The sequence below is a fragment of the Rhea pennata genome, chromosome 16 (genome assembly GCF_028389875.1).
Source record: "Rhea pennata isolate bPtePen1 chromosome 16, bPtePen1.pri, whole genome shotgun sequence".
Taxonomy (NCBI): domain Eukaryota; kingdom Metazoa; phylum Chordata; class Aves; order Rheiformes; family Rheidae; genus Rhea; species Rhea pennata.
In genome coordinates, this window is record NC_084678.1 from 12,814,800 (window position 1) to 12,837,276 (window position 22,477).

Sequence of the window (22,477 nt, forward strand, 5' to 3'; positions counted from 1 at the left end):
AACCGCGCGCGGCCGTGGCGGTTACGCGCGCGCGCGCGCGGGGGGGGGGGGTGGTCAGGTGACTCCGGTGGGCCGCCCAAGATGGCGCCCGGCCTGCGGAGCCCGAGGAGGGAGGTTGACTCGTAACCAGGCAGCGGAGGGGCGCGCTGAGGCGGGGGGCGCCCGCGCCGGAGCTCCGCCGCCCCTGCCCCGGCGCCTGCGGCACATGCGTTGGCTGGGAAGGGCTATGATTTTCCTCGGCTGCGCCTGAGGCTCTCGCTAAGGCCATGGCTCTGAGGGAGCTGAAAGTTTGTCTGCTGGGGGTGAGTGCTGCGCGGCGGGCGGGCGGGCGGCTCCGCGGGGCCCGGCGGCTCCGCGGGGCCCGGCGGCCGGGCCGCTCCCCTCCCCTCCCCTCCGCTGAGGGCCTCGGCGGAGAGGCGGCTCCCGGCGGTGGGGAGCGCCGCCGTGCGCCCCGGCGGGGCCCGCGGGGCCGGGGCGGCCGAGCGGCCTCCGCGCCGCGGCTGCAGGCCTCGGCCGGTGCCGGCGCCGCCTCCCCGCGCCCTCTGCTCGGAGCAGCGCGGGCAGCCTGCGAGCGCGGGGTGCTCTTCCCCGCTCCTTGCACGCTGCCCCGGGTTCCTGCAAGAGTGCCGGGCCCCCTCGCCCCCTGAGTGTGGTAAACAACAGCGTTGTTCGGGCTTTGGGAGCGCTCCGAAGGTACCGGTACTGGGGGAAAAAGGAGACTTCAGGTAAACTGAAGTAGTTTCAAAAATCTAGGGGAAAAAAAAAAAACGTACCCTGGCATGATTTGGTCTGAGAACTTCGGAGAGCTTCTCTCTGAATAGGTTGTTTTTTTCTGTCTAATTCCTACATTGTTTGGAGTATGACAAGCAGGATTGCTTCCTGCTTCTGATGGCCCCATTGCCCTTCAGGGAGAAAATGATGCGTTTTTGTGCCTCTTAATGTTGTGGAAGTATTTAGGGTACCTGTTAGCTGCTGTTTCCTCCACGTTCACCCTGCCTGTGAAGCCTCTTGTGATCTGAGAGGAGGAGAACAAGCACCTAGGAAAACTGATCCTTGAACTCTGCTTTTCTCTTTAAGGTTTACTTTTTTTTATGGAAAACTCCAAGCGCTACAAGCCATAGAATTGAGATAATATGTTTCTGTGTAACTTTTTCTTGAGAGGAAAATAACTTGAAAGGATAAACACAAGCATATTTGCCGTACCTGAATTTGTTATAATATTCAGCTTTCATAAGCTATAGGAGAATACATAAAATGAAACAAAACTTTATTTTCAGTACAGCATTTGGTAATTCTTTTTCCTTAAAACTGTAACAATTCTGGAGATGTAAAGTGAAAAGTTGGTCTTCAGCTATGTTAACTAAATTACCACTTAAAATGTCCAGGTGCTGTGAAGAACTGTCTCACTGTTAATAGTATGCTATTTCTCTCTTAAATATGCCTTCTATCACTCACACTTTCTTTTTACTGTTGAGTTGGTGGTGTGTGTATATATTTGACTTGGCGTTAAATTTTTTTGAGCTGTTCTAAATCTTACATTTTCACATTTCATTTTTTCCTCTACCATTTGTTCCCCGGTAGAGTTGTATTTGACGCTTCCTTCAGATAGGTCACAGAAGAAACTTCAGGCCTTTCATTAAGCAGGGTGGGACAGCATTAGTCAGAGTTAGAAATGTGTGTGTCACACCTGCATAATTTAAGACAGTCAGTTGGCTTGTAGGAATGGAATACCATATTTGATTACGGTGTATTTTACTAAATGTATTATAAGGTCTTTCTCTGCTCAAACATCTTTTGTTCAAATACACCTTGTAGCTTCTCCCTCCCTCCCCCAAAAAAATAGTGCTTGAGTAATTCATAAGAAGCACATTTTTATAAGAATTTGATTTAATTTATCAGACATTTTATTTTCCAGTTAATTAACATATTTGAAATATTTCAGAATCTCTAACTTCGCTGGGATTATCTGCAGGAACATGTTACCTATGTAAAACATATCACAAGATTTGAGGACAAAAAGAGTCAACTTTTATTGTAACTATTGTCTCTTTCAACTGTTACTGTTCTTTCACAGGACACTGGTGTGGGCAAATCAAGCATTGTGTGGAGATTTGTAGAAGACAGCTTTGATCCCAACATTAATCCAACGATAGGGTAAGAAACAATAAAGTAAACTTATCCAAAATTCAGTCCAAATTATATGAATGTATGCTTGCTGCTCTTGATAAGATAACATGAGGATTCTCAATGTGTGGCAGCTAAATGTGGATGCAACCTGCCTGGATGCAACCCTGTCTAACACGCTCTAGGTGACCCTGCTTGAGCAGGGAGGTTGGACCAGATGATCTCCAGAGGTCCCTTCCAACCTTACCCATTCTGTGGTAATGAAGACAGCTGTGGTCTTAGCATACGAGCTACCTTAGGAAACCTAGGAGTATATTATATGCTTCTGCAACTTCCATTTTCATGTGTAAGATCTTGACCCATTTTCTATTGCTAATCTTAACCAACAAAATCCTATTAGGACTCCAAGGTTATGAATAAATTCTACTGTAGATCCTTCTGTTAAGGGAACAATATGCTTTTCTCATGCAGTTTTCTTTGATTTCAGAGTCTGATTACTAGGAGATTGCTATTCTTTTTGTATTTTTTTTAAAGGGGGGAGCAGGGAAAGTAGAGCTCTCCTAGGTTTTCAAAGGTAGCTAATATACTAATGTAGATTGTGGTTTTCTTCATTAATTAGTTTTAACATTATATATCTATATGTAATGCGCATTCTCTTCAGTAACTAATGAAATTGCTAATGCAATCAGCTTCATAGCTAAGGGTATTTGAAAGATGTGCCTCAGAGGAGCAATACTATTGAGCTTAAATCTTAAAATGAATTGGACAGGTGAGGAGCAGTCCTTTGCTGTCCTTCTTGTTTGCAATTGGTCTTAAGAGTTGTTTTGCTCATAGAGAGGCAATTCTTAACTCATGGGAGAAGACGACCTCATGTCATGCTGAGAGCTTGGTATCAAAGTAACTTCCTGTCTCAGGTGCTTTTTTAGTATAGTTGTGACTGAAAAGGTCCTGCTGATAAAGATCAGCTGTGTCTCATCCTTTCCTTTTGAAAATGTGGTTTTCTTCATTTCTAACTTGCATGTTGTGGTATACATGCTGGTATTGAACTGTAAGATATCTTGTAGGAATAATTCTTTTATTTTAATTTCACTTCTAAAAGGTGAGCTTTAGGGTAGACTGCTAGATCATTTTGTCAGATCTTCAAGGGTTAACATTCTTAATTACTGCCAGATTAGCTGCAGTGGAGGTTCTTTTCTGAAGGAACACAGAACTGGTATTGAGGATGGTAGCCACCTTGATCTTTACTTAAGTAGAGAAGCAGGATGTTCTGAACAGGTTTAGGTTGTGCAAAAAGTTACTACTGCCTGCAGTGATGCTGGCTGCAAGCAGAATTGCTTGTTTGGGTAGACACTCTTGAAAGATACAGTTGTATTTCCTACATGTTGTATTAACTGAGAATTTTGAGAACTTGGTCAACTGTCTTCACTCTCAAGCACCCAGATATTTAAAAATAAATAAATAAGTGTTATTTTGAGGACTGTCTTGTTCAACTGTTGAATAGTTGGCTAATTTAGATATTACCCGCAGTTGCCCAAAGTTTGTGCTTGCAACTCCTGTTAAAAAAGAACATTCAAGGCTGCTTATCGTGTAGGTGACTGGATATGATGAGACAGATCTTGCAAATGTGAGGAACATCTATTTGTTTGGTTAGGATACTCTGGTCTATATTTAGGTGCACGTCACCATCCATCTAGACTACCCAGGTTAAGTCTTAGAGTAACCTAGTACAGAATTTGCGTTACATAGATCCATAAAAATGACCATTCTGTCCATGGATTCTGAATTCTAAAATACTGTGCTTAATGGTTTAGGCTTTGCATGTTATCAAGATCATCTAAAATTGCTGATTAAAGACCATCCATGATGCTTCTGTCTGTGCAAATTAAAATTTTCTATAATTGGGGCAAAACTCAGGATAGTTTCTTTATTTGGGGGGAGAGGCTGAGACTAGAATGAACATCTTCATCAAATCTTGCTGTCTTCTACTCCACAGTCCTTTTCTTTTTGTTTTGTAGTTTTCTGGGTATTGTTGTTGTTGTTAATGTAGCGTCCTATCTATTTCTTGGAGGCAGGAACCCAAACAGATTCCACACATGCTTCTCCTCGTGACAAGGGAATAAGGGACGATGAATATCTGTGACAAATATTATGCAATAATTTAGAGCATTGTTCAGAGGTGTTAGCTACTGTGGTAATGAGGCTAATCTGCAGAACAGAATTTGTCCTCGTGTATTCTATGGCAGTACTGGGATTAGAATGACTAATTTGGTTTCTTGAAGTGACATAGATGCATAGATTTTTAGTATATCTTAACAAAAAATGATTAAATGGTCTGAGGACTTGCATTTTGGTAGTTTGTTAATAGTAGTATGAATGGATCAAAACTTGTCCAAGTGCTGTGACTGTGTGAAGCTCCAATAAACTACAATCACAAAGTGTTAAGCAAATTAATTATGAAACTTTTCTGGGCCTTCTTTTTATTTCCTACTCAAAGACCAGGAGGTGGAAAGAACAAAGTGGTGACCAGAGAAGGTAGCTGGAAGTGTGCTTAGAAAGCATTGTAGAGATTTTTATAAAACTAGAGCTCAGAATGTTTCTGTGTTTACTCATGGGTCTTTGAGTTTAAGAGAATTAAAATTAGGAGCTTGTTTCCTGTCTTGTTGGTGTTCCTCTTGGAATATCAGAGTAATCACACTTTGTCATGACTATTCGTGATAAATTCACAATTCAAATTTACCACATGAGCAGCTGTAGAAACCCTTTTGGAATTTTTATGCTTTTAAGATGCTGAGGATGTTTCTACTACTTCTGACCAGTAGATATGACTAAATGTTGTAGATTCTTCCCCACTCTTTCATTATATCATTGAAAAGAAACTTTGAGCATAAAATTACTTACAGGTATATCTTGTTCAAGTAATTACAGTGCTTGCTTTGCTGGGAGAAGCAGCTAGGAAATTTAGTGTTACTGCAAGCTTTTATACTGGAAGAAGTCAAACATAGTTACACTTTGGAGGCTTCCACTGACACAAGGTGGTTTTTCTTCATGTATCTTTTTCTTTTGTATTTATTGGTATCAGTCACAATAAAAGCTTCCACTTTGCAAAGAATTTTGAAGCAGAGATTAATCTCTATTTGCATCGACTGTTTGGGATGTTTGTGATGTAAATTGGAGCAACAAAACTGCTCAGTTGAAACTGACTATAGAAGAATGTTTGAATGTTCTGGTTTATGGAACCAAATAAAATAATATATTTTTAGTGAGAATTTATGATTTGCAAAATTGTTTTAATATTGGTCAAAAACCTCAGAACTGAGTCTCTGGAATGTGGTCTTAAGGAAATGGAAATCCTTGCTGTGCTTTACAACAGATACTCCTTAAACTTTATTTTCTCTTACCCATTGTTAAAAAACATCTGGTTAACTGTATTTAAACGCATTGTAGTTAGACTCTTTGTCTTCCTAGTTAGACTTCTTTCTCTTCACTACAACCTTTTACTTGATTTCTTAAAAGCTTTGAACAATGATGTACTTTTTAGCAAGCCATCTGAGCTTAAGGAGTGCGTGGTGGAGTTACCTCTCGACAGCAGAATGCTTTGTATAGTTGTAGCATGCCCTGCTAGCGTTTAAGATCCAGGAGAAACTGAAGTTCAATCTCAGCCTCTAATATCTAGCATTGTAGGTCATACCGAAAGAGTTTTGCTGTCTGTCTTTGAATCTACACCAAGTTTAGTCTACTCTATGAAGCTCTCTTAAGACCACCTCAGGAATCCTATCCTGAATCGTATTCAAAACCAACAGTTGACTAAGTTTGTGAATCTGCAGTATTTCCAAGGGACAGAAATTAAGCATACGAAAACTCTAAAATCATAATGTATGATCTCATGTGCTTAAAGTTATAGCATATAGAGTTCCTAGTTTGCAAGAATCTGAATTCAGTGTACAGCTTTTCTAGTAAAAACAGGTACCTGCAAGGAACAGATACAGCAAAATATTCTCTCTTCTAAAAGATTAGGTCTCTGATTTCCTGTTCTTGTGGGAAATGGTCTGCTTTACATGAATCATGAATCAGTGTAAGTAAAACATAGAAGTACTTTATTATGCTGTAGTACATTTACAAATTTTTGCTAGAGGGGTGGGGGGCAGACTGGAGCATAGGAAGAGAATTTTCATTTTGGTTTGTCTTCTGGAAGTGCAAGAGCAGTTACAGATTCACTGTGTAATGACAGATGAGACTTATACTGAGTGGATGCAAAAAGCAAGTTATTCATTATTGATTTGTGTCCTCTTAACACCTACAAAATTAGATAGCAATCTCCTTTGCTTTGTTCCCAAAATTGAAATTATCAGTGTTTGTCTGAATGCTAGTACAGAGATCTAGAAAAAGCTGCTACAAAGGAGGAAGGCTTTTTATGTGATTGTTCCTTCAAAATGTTTCCTGCATAGATTTAGGTGAATTGCTGTGGTTATTTTTCCACTTAGGAAGAGAGGTACGAAGAAGGCTGACTGCTTGTTATTTTGTGACCATACAATCTTTATTTTTGTAAAAAACTAAGGAAGAATAAATGCTGTCAATTAATATTCTTATTCCTTCTTTTCTGCTAGCTGAATTTGATCCTTCAAATAGGACCGTTTGCCTTATGATAATTTTAACCTTTATGTATGAAAATCTTAATCAACTTTGTATAGAAAAGCACTTTTTTGGAATATAAACCTTATTAAAAATTTGTGGTAATAATACTCTAAGAAGGCATTTCTGTATTTTTTTTTCCAGAGCTTCATTTATGACCAAGACTGTACAGTATCAGAATGAGTTGCATAAATTCCTAATTTGGGATACAGCTGGACAGGAGCGGGTAAGTAGAGTCAGTATCTTTGATTGTGTCTGTGGTAATAGTTTTGATTAGGGTTAGGGGAAAGGTACTTCCCCCTACACACACACACCCATCTTCCCTAAAGTCACAATATGGTTTAGGTTTCTTAGTTTTTTTTGAGCTGTGCCTATGAAAGGTCAGTTCAGTCTGGTTGAGTTGTTACTCTAGAGTACAAACTGGCAAATGATGCTGTACTATTTTCAGAACCGATTTGAGAAACAATATGTCTCTCCTAGTGTTGTAGAGCACAAGCTTAAGAAAACATTTTAAGAACTCTGTTATCCCTGTGCAGTCACTTGACTTTCAGAGTTCTGATGGGGCTGACTTACTAGCTTTTTAGTTTGATAACAGCCTTGATGGCTCTAAAGCCACTCAAGTGTATCTATATTGCATTTCAGTGCTCTAGATTTTGCATGATGTATTTCCTCCCAGTAGCACCATATAAACTTACGTTGTCAATGATGCGTCCTGTAGTATGCAAGTTGTCAAAAGTACTGCAATCCTTCCATTGCCAGAAGTCAGTCAGCATTTGCAGCAGTTTGTTTCAACTAAGCATCCTGGCCTTTTTGAAACGTTAAGGCTGGAAATGTGATACGACTTTTGAGAGACTGGTACTCTAAAGCAGAAGGCACTATAAACATGCCTGCAGTTACTTAGCAGGAAACATGCATCATGTATTATCATTGCATCCTGTTCGCTTTAACTATGTTTGCAAGCACTGGGAGAACGCCCTGATTTGGATTCAGCGTGCTACAATATGAGGAAGCGTATCTGTAAAAGATCAGCAGTTGATGTTGCAACATGTGAAATAGATATTTCGTCTCTTTTTGGTTTTAGAGTTGGAGTGACACCACTTTAATTTTCTTCCATTCAAGTTTCATGACCTTTTTGTTGATATTGAAGAAGGAAAGATGTCTTACCCAGCCTCTGACTCAAGAGCTATGGTATCTCTGAAGCTCATGCTCCACACTTGAGAGAGGAGTCACTGTGAGGCCCAAATATATCCAAGGAAGCCAGTGAAATGGGACTAAGGATTTTTTGCTTTGAAATAATGCCAGTATCATCTTAGCTGATTTTTTTTTTCTCTGAAACTTTATAGAAAACAGCCCTATCACTTACTACTAGTGGCAACTGATCTGTATACCTGCCTTGTACTGAAATCTGTAGCAAAATGTCTGGACATGGACCCCTTTCCACAATTCGTTCAGATGTGTTGTATCTTTGGTGATCTGGGGTGCCAAAAATAGCCAAACTCTTTTTGATGCTAAAATTTCTCTGCTGAGCTTTGATACATAATGCACAAAACTCTCAATCCTCGCTTTATTTTGTGTAGCCTTTCCTGTTTCCTGTTTACAAAGCCCATCATTAAGTAGTTCTACTTTATGCTGGGCAATCTTCTATTATTTGAAACAGCTATAGAGTGCCTGGCTAGCTTCACTCCAAAAGTGAAACGCACTGATTCACATGGGTCATTTCTCCACATACACATGCCTTATTTGTTCTGCAATTTCTTTTTCACTGACTAAAGGTAATAGAAAACTACCTTTTAGCAGTTAGGATTTTCCCCTTCTTACCTGCAGTCACAGGAGATTGTCAGAATAATTATATTACATCTTGTTAAATTTTGTCAAAACACAAATCAGAGGCTGGAGGGCAAGCTGAAGCCTTTGAAAAGACGGCAAAAAGGAAAATTCACTGTTTCTGGTAACATCTGTTTTGTTAATATATTTTATCTGTGAGTGTTCTTAGGAAAAATGTATCTAAGTGTTAGCAGGCAGGAAATGAGAGTAATACAAAATCAGTAAGTGAAAGTTGTTTTTTTTCCCCCAGTGAAATAGTCAAATAATCAAAAAGCCAGGCTGCAACCAATCCAAGTAATGGTTTTTCAAATATGTTTCCCTTTACATTTTAGTACTTACGGAGAGGAGAGGGATTATGCCCCAACATGAACTGCATGCCTGCCCATGTTTCCCTTTCCCACAATTAAATATCTTTTATATTCTGAACTTTGTGTTTAAAATCCTGTTTTCAAAACAGAATTTGAGAGCCAAATGTAAAAGGTCTGGTATTCTGCTTTATAGTAAGATTTTTAGGATTTGTAATATTGCTCTCAGCTGAACTATATTCAGCAAAAGGGAAATTGGTGTTTTATTAGACCCGAATAAGCCTTTATGAAAAGCGAAGTTCTATTCATGATTCTTACCCTGAGTAGTAAGATGCACAAAAGGTCTAAATCACACAAGTTTGCATGTTTTGGGGTTTTGTTTGTTTGTTTGTTTTGGTTTTTTTTCCAAATGTAACTCACTCTGTGCCTCCACTGAGTTTTTTTTGGTTGCTATGTTAGTTGTCTGGTCCTTTCTAAATACGGAGAATGTCACGCTGAATTTCTCAGAATGTTTGATATTTTTGGTGCAGCTTTGTGTTCTGTGCCATTATGGCTGGATTTTCTTGTTTCTGTTTTCCTGGACTCATGCAAAGATACAGGCCTGGTTTATACACTGAAAACTCACTACTAACCAAATATACCTGCTGTAGATTCAAGTCTGAAGATTACAGTAACTTTACTGCAAGTGTTTGATTATCCCATGTGTTTTGGGGATTTTAATTGCAGTGGGTCACTTAAGTGTAGGTTTTTGCTGTTTTTGGTTTTAAGCATGCTTCTAATTCTTGGAGAAAGAATTTGAAGTTTGGAGAAAAACTTGAGTAAAGTCCCTAAAGCCAGAAGTTAGAATAAGAAGAAACCAACATATTTAATGTTTGAATTTAAATTAGCATCACTTGTATATTTTTCAATAAGGCTAGAGGTTGACATTGACTTTTGGACATTTCAGATCAGTAATAATATATGCTAGTTTTCTTTAAACTTTTTGTCCAAAAACACAAGCATCTCAAAAAGAAAGGAATAAGTTCAATTTTGACATCTTTCCCCTTGCTCAGTGTTTAAAGTCATGCCTATATCCTGTGGGTTTATGCCTATATATAATCTGCAGCCTTTTAAATGACAGATTTTATTCTGGTCAAAATAAGGTCGAATTTGGTTTTGTGATTGTGTTGTGTGTGTGATTTTGTTTGGTTGTTAGGTTTATTATGGTAGGTGTGCTGCTCATCCCAAAACTATTTGTTCATTGGCCTTGGAAGAACAACACTTTCTCGAAGGTTGTGTACTTCACTGCACAGCCTCTCTGGAACTGTAAATATAACTTTTGCACTAATGTGAATTTCAAAGCTAGTTTTCTTTAATGTTAGTAAGTAAACCATGGAAGTCAGTGAAAGATCAGACTCATAATATATGGTCTCTTTCTTGCAGTTCCGTGCTTTAGCCCCAATGTACTACAGAGGATCAGCTGCAGCCATTATAGTGTATGACATCACGAAAGAGGTACGAAAGTGGATTTTGGTCTGGTAATGTAAATTCTGCTTTACTTGTCTGATAGACTAGGCCTAATTCCTTCTGCTTTTTTTTTCCACCAGGAAACTTTCTCAACGTTAAAGAACTGGGTGAAAGAACTTCGACAGCATGGACCTCCAAACATTGTTGTAGCTATTGCAGGAAATAAGTGTGATCTTAACGATGTAAGGTAAATTGTTGACAGTTCAATGCAGGTTTCACTTCAGAAGATAAGCACATGGTGCTAAGAGTTTTAGATTTCAGAAGGAGCAAAGATTTGTCAAATATTGAAAGGTATGGAGCAGTTTAAGCTGTTTTACATTAACGTTGTAGTTTCACAAGAGGTTTAGGCTTGTTCTACTCATGGATGATTTGTTTATTTTGCCCTTGGTCTTTCTTGCCCACTTCCTCCCCTGTGCTGGCATGAGTATACATATGATTCAGTGGTAAATTAGGCTGTAAAGTAGATCCAAACCAACCTATTTAAAAGTAGGAAAACTGATTCAAGGTTATTTATCTTGCTCACAATGTGAACGCTTGCTCGTGTGACAGTGATGGGCTTGCAGCAGTAGGAGTGAGCAGCTTACAAGCAGACAGGAGCACCTTTTCTGATAGCAGAGTGAAGTTACACAAGCTTAAACTACCTGCATTAAACTACCAGTATAATGCAAGCAGTTTTTTCTCATTTTGTAAGACATACCCCTGTCCAGTCTGTAGCACTTCATTTTGTTAGGAAAAACATCATAACTGTTAAAAGCGTTATGTAGGTTTCACTGGCTTGCTTGTTCAGGTGCCTTCCTCACCCGCTTAAATATTGTGGTGGAATTGGCTGTGGTTAAAATGGTTGCAGGGAGTGGGAAAAGTTTGCGGGAAGAAACTTTATGGTCAGCCATACTTTTAAGAAGGCATGCATTAAAAACAAAAAAGGGCAGAAGAGAACTTTGTTAATTGATGCCCTAGTTAAATAAGCCAGAATTCAGAAAGGTGTGTGCAAACCTCATGTAGCATGTGGACTGTTGTTTTCAGAAAACTGTGCCACAGCTGGAGTCTCAAAGGAAACAGATGGTTATGTGTTTAAAGAACCACTACAAAGTTGATTCTTAGTCTAGTTCTACAAATCTTTAATACATCTGTTATCTGGTGAGTTCTAATAATTTTGTCAGAAATGGCATGTCTATACCTGAATTAGATTTGTCTTCTAAGTAGTTTTGTACAATGATACGCAATATTAAGTCACACACTTTCTTCATGGTGCTTAGAAAGCAATGATGTTTGTGACTTACGATGCCCTTCAAGCTAATGAGCAAGATAACTTGTATTCCAGTCAGATGCGTATTTGTCACTGATCCAAAGTCTGTGCTTTTACATGTTTTGATAACCTAAGTCCCTTGTTGCTGAAAGCAGCATATACAGAAGTTACAGATAATGGACATAGGATATATTTAAGTGCCCTTCTCATCTGTTGGTGTCTGGGTTTTTTCCTGTTTAAGGAAATGCACCAATCACTATCAGCTTGCCTATCTAGAGAGGGTCAAATGTTTTTTCGCTTATCAGCTCTATTATGTGTGCAGTCTGGAAATGTTTATATTTTCATACTGCTGTAAAGTCAATGCTATGCAAATGATCTGTATAATATTGTGAGATACCTGATTTTGTAAGCAGCTGTAGGAAATCTACTGCATTAGGTGAACGGTGGAAGTAACATTTGGGGATCTTTAAACAGATTTAACACACCTGTGTGTATAAGGAATAGAGCAACCCTCTAATGACTAATTGCAGACACTAGCACTCAAGAAACAAACTCCACTGTAATGTTTTCAGATGGATTAAGGCCTTGTTTAGTTTGTTATGATTGTGCTTCAATGATGCTCCTTTCGGAGGGCAGGGAGAGAGCTGAGCAATAATATCATAGAGTAAAGGATGAGCATCGACCTCAGGATAAGGAAGCAGTGTGATGCCAAACAGGTAATACTGAATTGTCATTTAATGAGCCACTTTATCCAATTTTTAAGGAATAGATTAGTCTGATGGGTTTTTGCATTTGTTTTTTTTCTTCTTTCTGTTTTTTCAGAGAAGTCATGGAAAAAGATGCTAAAGACTATGCAGATTCCATCCATGCAATATTTGTAGAGACAAGTGCGAAAAATGCAATAAACATTAATGAACTCTTTATAGAAATTAGTAAGTATTCAAACAGTTGATACATTTTCTTCTGAAAGAAGTTCGAGCAGAAATGTATTTATTATGGGCTTTTTTGTGCTAGTTAGGCAAGAATATACTGACTTGAATTTATTTCAACCAATTATGAAATCAAAATTGCAAGATGGACTGGTTTGGTTTTTGGTCATCCAAAGACTGCTAAAGGTTTCTCCAAGGAATTTTAAGCCCACTGTGATGCTACTGAATAAATAGCAAGAGAGGCACTGATGGCAGAAGCCAGTGTCATCTTACTACATCTGTTATTGACTGTTTCAGTTAGTACTTTCAAGGTTACAAAAGGGTAAGGAAAGGAAATTGGAGAAGATCCAAACCTTATGCATCTGAGAAGAGGAGTTAAATTCTCACTCTTAATGTTTGTACTTGGTTTAGGGCAGTGCATTTTTCAAAAACATGATTCAAAAATCTGATTCAAAAGTACAAGTTATTCTCTGGGAAATAGTACCTATAGTATGTTGACTTTTCCCTTAGGTTTTGGGTTGTGTGGCATTTTCTTAATGCTCTTGTTTTTTGATTAAATCACAGATGTTTTTTGCCTCATTCATAGGGATGCATGGGAAAAAAAGTCCTATTTTGATTGAATGAAAAGCAGGCAGTATTCCAAAGTCAATTCCATACAATATTATTTGTAGGATATGTTTTAGGCAACAGTACCAATGTGCAGATATGTCAACTTGATTCTAAAAACAAGACAAATGGTAATCTGTATGTGCCTGTGTGTGTGTGTATATATATGCACTACATCTGCTTAATTTTGAATAGCTCTGCAAACATTTGACTAAAAAAAATAATTAAATAGGATCCTTGTGAACAACTGAATTTGTTGAAGCTGAAGTAAAAAGAATATGCTGTAGATTGGCTTCCTGATTTATTGACTTAATAGTTGCTCTACACTCTAAAATTGATCTTAATTCGACTGAAAAAAAAAATCCCTAAAGCGTTATATTCCTTTCAGAAAAGAATAGTCAACCAGGAATAGTCAACCTGAGAGACTGATCAGATGACCTAAGCAGCTATCCTTACAAGTTTATACCTTGTGCTAACCTTGATGGAGAGATGTGCTCTGGAAGTGCAGAATTGCAACTCTGAATGAAGAGATTGCATGTAGTATAGCATCCTGCAGAGTATATTCCCTGAGGGTTCCTATGGCTTTGGTCTCCCAAGATTAGCCTGAAGTTTACACTTCGGGTGCAAAATTAGCTTGAAACCACCTTAATTCATGCTCCCCGGAACTGTATGTATTAAAGACATAGTAGAGACTGTTAACTGTTTTCCTTCTGTTATGCAGGAATGTCATCATTAATGACATTTTCATATACAAAACAGATATTGAATGCCTAAAATTTGTTTCATGTGTAGTGCTTGCTATGAGTGTTTTTTCTACCTCCTTGTAGGTCGTAGAATTCCGTCAACTGACACCAACCCCCCATCTAGTGGTAAGGGCTTCAAACTTAGAAGACAGCCATCGGTGACAAAGCGCAGCTGCTGTTGACTGATTGCTTAGAAAATCAGACTTGTTTATACAGTAGGTGGTCTTGGAAGTTAATAGTTCACGTTGGGTTTATATTATCAGTCTTAGATCTCTATCTGCTGGTGTTCATACACCCAAGGTCCCACAAAAATGGGCCAGTCCATCTAACATCTATATGCTTGCAGAAAAGGCTGCAATCATAATGTCAGCCTGTTTACTTACAAAATGTGTAGTATCTCTTGTATTCAAAGGGAATCCATCATCACTTTTTTGGCCTTGCTTGAAATGAAGGTGACTATATGGATGGTAGAACTGAAATGTTTAATAGTCTTGTAATCAGGATGATGTTTTTCGTAAAAAGGGAAATGAGCACTTTTGTTGGACTTGGGGGTGGGAGGAATCTGTTGAAATTTGAAGTTAGTCAGATGGCATTTCTTCCTTTTCTTCAGTGAGCCTTATTTTAAATGTAATTGTAGCTAATCCAAAGTATACTGGGACAGTTGGTTTGAGGTGGCTACAAAATAAGCAACTGAAGACAGATAAAGAGCAAATTGGTCCATCCAGTCCCCAAATCCCATTTGCACTTTTTATTTAAAGATATTACGTGGGGCAGGGGGAACAAAAGCAACAGCCTGTAAACCACAGACAATCTTTTTCACATGCTGACTCTAATCACTTTAAGGCAAACTGATAAAGTTATAGGCATCTTTCTGTTTTTACAAGCTTTTTTTAATATTAAAATGTTGGTAGAAGAAAACCTAACTGTACTTCTGACTAAATTAACTGGTTACTGACTAAAAACAGGTGCTGTCAATAGTTCTGGTAAGATTTAAAAGGTTTGGGGAAAGCTTTTAACTGCTTGGCATGTGTAAAGTGTTCATATTATATTTATGAGACCAATGTTTAAAATATAAATTATATAAAAACAGTAAAATAATGCAGTTATATTCATTCCTTCCATTCCACACCTGTGGATAAACTCCTGAGGATCACCACTTCCCCCCCCCCCCCTTGCATATTAGGTGTTATCTCTGACAGTGACTTTACCCAGAGGCAGGCTGAAATTCATTCTTTAGATCACACTCGAAAAGGCCAATAGAGACTACTGTTGGTGCAGTGTGAGGTCTGTCTGAGCAAGTACTCATCTGTGGTGCACCCCTCTTTCCTGTTTTGAATGCAAAAATACAAATAGGAACTAAACTGAAATCGTATGGTAATGTAGATCATTACCTGTTGATTCCTGGGCTTTTTCATCTGTGAGAAGTTTTTTTTCTTTAGCAAATCAGCTTTTAGCTTATTGTGCTGGTTTTAGTACGCTTTCAATTAAAATATAGATTGACAATACCCTACTGTGCTATTTTATTTATTTTTATTTTTTCCTACTAGCACTAGTGAGGAATTTCATACTTTCAAAGAAAGAGCTTACTAAACTCAAGTATATACTAAAATATACTTTCTAGCTTTAGTATCAAAATGAATTCGTGTTGATGATGCTTGCTCTGTATTTGTGGTTTGGCTTTCTGTCATCTCAAGTATTTTCTTTCATTCTTCAATGCTTCCTTCAGAGAACTTCTACTTCAGACTAGTTTGTATTATTCAAAATTCTTGCAGAGTTATTCTGGAGCAAAACAGTTAAACCATTACAGTGAGAGATTTTAAATAGATCAGTACATTTTAATGGAATTTGGTGACTACGTTTTTCATTATGCCTGTTACTTACAGCTGCATAGCCAAGTATGCCCTTTCTTTGCTGCAGTTGTACAGGCTTCATACGTATAGAATGCCTAAGAAGTATATCTTCATCAAACAAAGCCTGTTTGAAGCCCTTTTGGAAACACTGGGCCTTAACAAAGTATGTCATAGTAGAGTCAGATTTGTGTTCAGTATTCAGCCTTTTGTATAATATTTTTGTGTGTAATTTGAATGAAATAAATTAGGAACAGAATTTTGATACTTTTACAATTTTTAAATTAAAAAATGTAGACTAGCAGTTGGATGCATAATATTCATAATTATTTCAGCAACTTGCACAGTGGCAGTCCATGAAAATGAAAATCTCTAATTTCTTTGTAAAATCCCACTTCTTACTCCTGGCAAATTAAAAAACTTATGTTTAAGAAACATTTTTGAAGCTAGTTTAAAATAGGTCTCAGATACTGTACTCTTGGGACACTTCTGTGCTGTAAAGCGGAATTTATTTCAAAATGACAGGTTATTTTGGAGTGGTGAATTTTGTACACTTGACAGCATCAGAGCATACCATAATCACTTTATAGTCCTGTGTCGTCATTATAGATCTCTAACTTCTTTCTAACTTCCAAGCAAGTTTATAAAAAGAGATTCTGCATATAGTTGGTTCTCTACAACTGTTATGACCTTGTTACCACTTCCCTTTTCAGTATTACATTGTCATGTTTTTTTCAGCAAGCCACTGGTGTTCACAATGTTTCAGAAGTCTATTTTGTACCCAAAAACTGGGTGCTTTAGTGTCTTAACTGTAATACAGAAAATACTGTGTTTAACAGTTTTAGTAATAAATCTGGAGATTTTCTTCAACTTGGAAATATTGTAGAAGGAAAGCCTGATATCAGAAATATTTTTCATGCAGATTAGTAGAATAAGGAATTTCAAACTCTCCCTCTGAATTATCATTGTTGTATACTAGCATGGTGTGAAAAATGGACTTCTCTCTCACTGGAAAGCAGACTTATAATTGGTTTAATAGTATTTGAACAATCTTTATTGACTTTAGAAGAAAATCTTTGATGCTAGGTTGGACTGAGTGAGGCTAGTATTGATATCCAGTCCTCTTAGCAAATCACAGAATGGCTGAGGTGGTAAGGGACCTCTGGAGATCATGTAGTATAAACCCTCTGCTCTAATAGGGTCATCTATAGCAGATTGCCCAAGATTGTCTCCAAACAGCTTACAGCTTTTGAAGCTCCAAGGAAGGAGACTCCACAACCTCTCTGGGCAACCTGTTCCAGTGCTCTTTATAAATTTCTTTCTAAACTATCCTCATTTGTTTGATATACACTAGTAATACACTTTTTTTTTTAAGGCTACAAAAGTGGCATTGTGTTTGGGCAATCTGGCCACTGTCATATGTAACTAAATGCTGATGCCCTGTACTCCTTTGTTTTGTTACCAGTGTGGATGGAATGCCTGCATTCTTCATATCTTTATGCAGTTCTAATCTTGAGTTGCTCCAGTTAATGCAAACATGGAAGTGACCAGTGTTTCAAACTGTCCAGACTAATGTTTAACAAGTTATTGAGGCTTTTAAAAACATGTCTATTTAAAATGGTAGCCTGTTGATGCAAGTTTTTTTTCAGCCAACATAATGGTTTATTGATCAGTTGACCGTAAGTGAAAGCTGAAATGTAATCTTCCCTGGATGAGACATGCATATTGTTCATTGTTTCATTTTTGTTAGAGAAAAAAAATTTTTAATGCTAATTCTTTATTAATATAGGCCATCCACTTTGATGTTGCACTAGGTCTGCTGAAATTGATCATATAGTCCCAAAATAGCTTCTGTATTAGGAGACTGTGTAGCCTTTGAGTATTCAGAGTGCTGATTATCAACCATTCCAGCTAACTCTTTAATAATGCTTTTCTGCTGAGAAGCTGTTGAAAAAGCTCAGGACATAAATTTTATTGCAGTATATCTCTTTGTTTAATGACTGGAGTTCATTCCAGAGACTAGATATTTGGATATTTTTAAAGTGAATAATTACTGCAAATCATACTAGAAAGGAAGCATGTTACATATGTAGAAAGGTAACAAGGTACATATCATTTTATTGCTCCAGAGCATTTTTATAACTGACAAAATATGATTATTTCTGCTTGTAAGCAAGACTGACTTGTTCCCACAGAGGTTAGATTTGTATAAAGACATCATTTGACAAATGTCTAGTTCTTAGGCTTTGGAGCTACTTAAGCATGCCCTCAAAGTTTTGGAGGGTGTCTTCATCTGACCTTCTAAATTACAGGAGCATATTAGCTGACTTGTCAGGTTCTGGATCTGTGTTGTATGTAGTTTTGTAGCATATTTGATATACATGCTGAAAATTGGCATTCTAAATGTCTAAATAGGTAAGATCTGCAAGCTTGAATTTAACAAAAGGCAGAAGTATTTAGTGAACAAATTAATGAAATCATCATAGGTGCTTTGAAAACTTCTGAGAGAATTGTAACCGCTTTGCTGTTGCCAAGAATATAGAGACTTATTTTATAATATAAATTTATACATCAATGCTGAAAGACAACACAAATCAACGCACTTTAAATCCCCACTGACATCAGTGAGACATCAAGTGCTACAGGATCAAATAGTTAATAGTATAGAAGGGCACTGAATGCAGATTTGAATCTTCTGATGGAAAGTTTCGCGTATGTATTAGCAGCGTAATGTTACCACCCTGCTCAAGAAAGAATATTTACATGTTTAGAAAGGGAGTAAGAGGAAAAGACATGCCTACTTTCTGTTCTGGAAATCTAATCCTCTTAACCTGGTCAAGAGATGTGGAATTCATTAGGAGTTGTCTTCATTCATAGGTGGTTAAAGCTTCATTTTAATTTATCAAAAAGAATTCAGGTTGAATATCTTGCATGGTTAAATATTGGCCTCAACAAGCATTTTATGTTAATCCTAAACTGTTCCTTTAACATTTTGATTTGCTTTAACATTTGAAGCTTTTTCAATGATGTTTGGATGACTTTCCTTCTTATCCTCACTGTTTATTAAGGATGGGATGGTCTACCAGTGGTGTGTGCTCTATCAGCAATCTGCAAAGACTATCTTGGGAGCTGATGATTTACAGGACAGAAGTTGTCCAATTTGATGGCTAGCTGCCCCATAGTAAGCCTCATATATGATTAGCAATAACTAAATAAAAGGGAGGTGTAGGTGGGGCAGCAGGGGACAAACATGGTAGATGTCAGACATGGGAAGAATCTGAGTTATTCACTGATTTAAACTTCTATACTGCCTATTTATTTTCTTTAAAAAACAAAAAAAAACCACTTTCAGGTATCTCTTGAATGCTTGAGACATCTAGAAAGAGGTTCGTCTGCTTATGGATAGAGATAAGGATAAACTATTAACTTTTTGCAGGAAGTAGTTTTACAGTAATGTGGGAGTTCTTTTTCTCAGAGCACAAGAACTCAGTGCCTGAAACAAAATTACTAAAGATCTGTACAAAATTCTCGAAAGAAAATATACACTTATGTTCAGCTTTCTGAGGACTGCCTTGTCATATGGTTCCTGTGAGAGGAAACAAGCTTGAAACAGCATCTTTGTTTCTCATGTAAAATTCAGGTGCTAAAACGTTTCTCCATAACTTTTTAGGCCTTCTGACAACCATGCCTGGTTATATTAAAAAAAAATCCTTTTGATCTTCTGGAGGCCTTGGCAATTTGAATGTGAGCCCTTTCTTGGACAGTCAGAATAGAAAATGCTTGACTTAGTAATGCTTGTTCAATCTTTCCAAACTTTTTCTGTAATGTGTCACAGAAATCTTTCAAGGGATATAAGAATCCTTCCTGAAACCCAAGTATATTCATGGTCTTCATCTCTGAGATATTGAACAGATTCTAGAGTCATCTTTACCCCTCCCACAAGCCCTGAATTTCTAACAGAGGATTGTCATACTGGACATGATCCATATAGCTAATTAAAAGTGCTTACAAAAGTTGCTAAGAGTTATTTAGTGCTTCCTACTTTACATAGGAAATTGAAGGAATGAGTGGAACTTGTCCCCTTAAAAATGGTACAGCCTTTGTTGAAATTGCTCTCATTATAGAATAATTACCAAAAAAAAGAAGAAAATGTTGGCTTCCTCATTACATTGTCCTGCCAGTTGGAGTCATTAAAGTCTTGAATAAATTCATTGTTAGTTTTTAAGCAAGAAGCCAGTTACCTTTGTAAGGTTACTCTTGTCCTTTGAGAAGGTTGGATTTTTCTTTACTTCATTCCTGTTAATGTTTTTGCATATGTGCCATGGATGAACAAACCAACTGGTACTCCTTTTCTAATGTTAAAGGATACAGACCACTTCTTCCTGTTCTGTCATTCCCTTCTTTTTTTGTTAAGGTGTGGTAATCCATCCATTTGTTGCACTTGGATATACTGTAACTCTTGACCATGGATGCTACTTTCTTGCCTCACTTTTTACTCATGTTAAAATATGTATTTCCTATTATTAAATCTATTTTCTTTAAATCTATTATGTTTTCTTGACAATTTGTATTTTGTTTCGCTATGGGATTTAGCCAAGAAAAGATAGCAAGTGTCTTTTTTTCCTTGAAAGTTAAAGAAGCATCTACCACAGCAGCAAATGTTTGTAAACAAAATGGGAATTCATTAGTACAGCCTTGTGAAACTGTTATGAAAACATATCTGCTGAATCACATACCACTGCTACATGATACCAGATAACAAAGGCTAAAAGCACACTCCTCTGGTGAAATAAATTTCTGTAAGGCTCTGTTAACATAATTTGAATTCTAAATTTAAACTACTCTTTTTTTTTTTTTTGGCTTCCTATTTCTAAATATAGTGTATCTAGCATTGAAATTGCAACATGCTATGAACTTATGTGAGACATCTATAGAAATGTGATCCATTTCTGCGTAAGACACTTAAGACTTCTTGGCAATCTCTTCTGTTTCCCTCCTCCTCTCCCTTGGGACTCCCCCTCTCTCCCCCCCCCCCCCCCCAAAGTAAAATGAAGAAGAAAAAAAGTCATTTTGAAGACTTCTAAACAAGAAATTGAAGAATTTGTGTTTTCAGGGCACAGAAATAAGCTGATAAGCGTATAGCTCTTGCAGTGTAATAAATGTTTCCTGTAAAATTAAGTGGGACTGTTAACCTTTGTATCAGCAATTCTCGTCCCTCTTAAGAATGTTCTGCATTTTCATTATAGTATTAGGTTAACCTGCTACAAGAGTTGAAAGGTCTGTGCCTTCTTATTATAGTATCTATTATTAAAACAAACTTAAGCTGCTCAAAGTTAAAGAGCACTTGCAACACTGTAAACTGCACACATTTACAACCATTGCTTCACTGCATGAAATGTAGTCAGATTGCTAGTGATGAAATATTGTAGTGATGAATTCCTAAGCTTATGAATGTTTTGAGACATTTTTTATAGTCTTTTCTTGGGCTGGTCCCAAGAGTGTGTACAGGTTTGTCTGTATTGTTGGTTTGTAGATGCTAATGAAACGAGACTTTTATTCTCTCTTTTTTGTTTGTATTGTTACACTCCCATATAGTGCATAGAATGCAAATAAAGAATTGGGCATAATATAAGCAGCCTTTCCAGCTTAAGCATTCGTTAAAAAAAAAAAAAAAGGAAAAAAAACCTTTATAACATGCTAATAACATGCTGAGTCATTATCAGTCTGATGTATTGTGCAAAAAAGGTGTAAACATTTTATTAATAAAAAGCTTTGTTTATAAATGTGCTGGTTTTATTTATAAATGGTTCCCAAAATTTAAACATCTTCAAAAATAGTCTGTGAAGTAATAGAGAAGACTGTAAGCAATACTATGGCAGAAATGAATCCAAGTGATAATTCAAATGTCAGTGCTTTTGAAAAACACCTTACTGGACGTTCAGAAACTGGAGCTTTTTCCTCATTTATGTATACACAAAGACAAAAGACAAACTTGTACAAAAAGGGGGTGGTGAAAAATAGCAAAGAATGCAGCTTTTGTCTAATGCTTCCTTTCATTGCAGCATGATGTCTGAGAAACCGCAGGCCACACACAGACTTGTCAACTAGTGCAAGGCCTACCAAATCCTACCAGGGTCATTTAATACAATACTTTTTGCTTAAACCTTGAAAGTGAGGTTCTTGACTGTTTAGACCGGCTTTCTGTCAGTCAAAACTGTGAAAAAAAATTTAATTTCTGTGAAGTGTTTTGTGAGGCTCGTCTTGCTGGGGAGAGATCCTTTTTTTTATTTCACTGGAACTCCTATCTAAGTGTTATTTCTGTGTCTTTCTACCAAGCAATTAGCTGCAGTTCGTGTGCAGAAACAGGCACCGGTATCTTTTTACTACAGACCTGGAATAGTTTATTTTGAATGTATTGTTCAGTGTCTGCTGTTTTTAAAATGTCCTTTTAGATGCATGTAAACTGCTTTGAAGAGTGTCAAATGTATTTGTGTAAGGAGTATGAATGTGCTCACCATGGTGCACAGGAAGAGTAAACACAGGGAATGTGCTAGATTAGGGAAAACATTTACATGTGTTTAAATATGGAAGCCAGATAACTAAATGCAAACCACCTGATTTGCACACAGTATGAGAGAATACAGTGTGTCATGTGGCTCAAGTCTCAGAGCTTTTAAGGTAACAGATTTTTGCAGATAGAAGTGCCCTTCAAAATTGT

The 22,477-nt window shown here is 37.4% G+C and overlaps 1 protein-coding gene across 1 annotated transcript; it reads left to right on the forward strand.

The window, feature by feature from the left end:
- Window positions 1-39: 39 nt before the first annotated feature.
- On the forward strand, window positions 40-20,306 carry RAB22A (RAB22A, member RAS oncogene family). Its single transcript, XM_062589510.1, has 7 exons — window positions 40-302; window positions 2,075-2,154; window positions 6,898-6,979; window positions 10,305-10,376; window positions 10,469-10,575; window positions 12,457-12,566; window positions 13,997-20,306. The coding sequence occupies exons 1-7, from the start codon at window positions 267-269 to the stop codon at window positions 14,092-14,094; spliced, it is 585 nt and encodes a 194-aa protein (XP_062445494.1). The 5' UTR covers window positions 40-266; the 3' UTR covers window positions 14,095-20,306.
- Window positions 20,307-22,477: the final 2,171 nt, after the last annotated feature.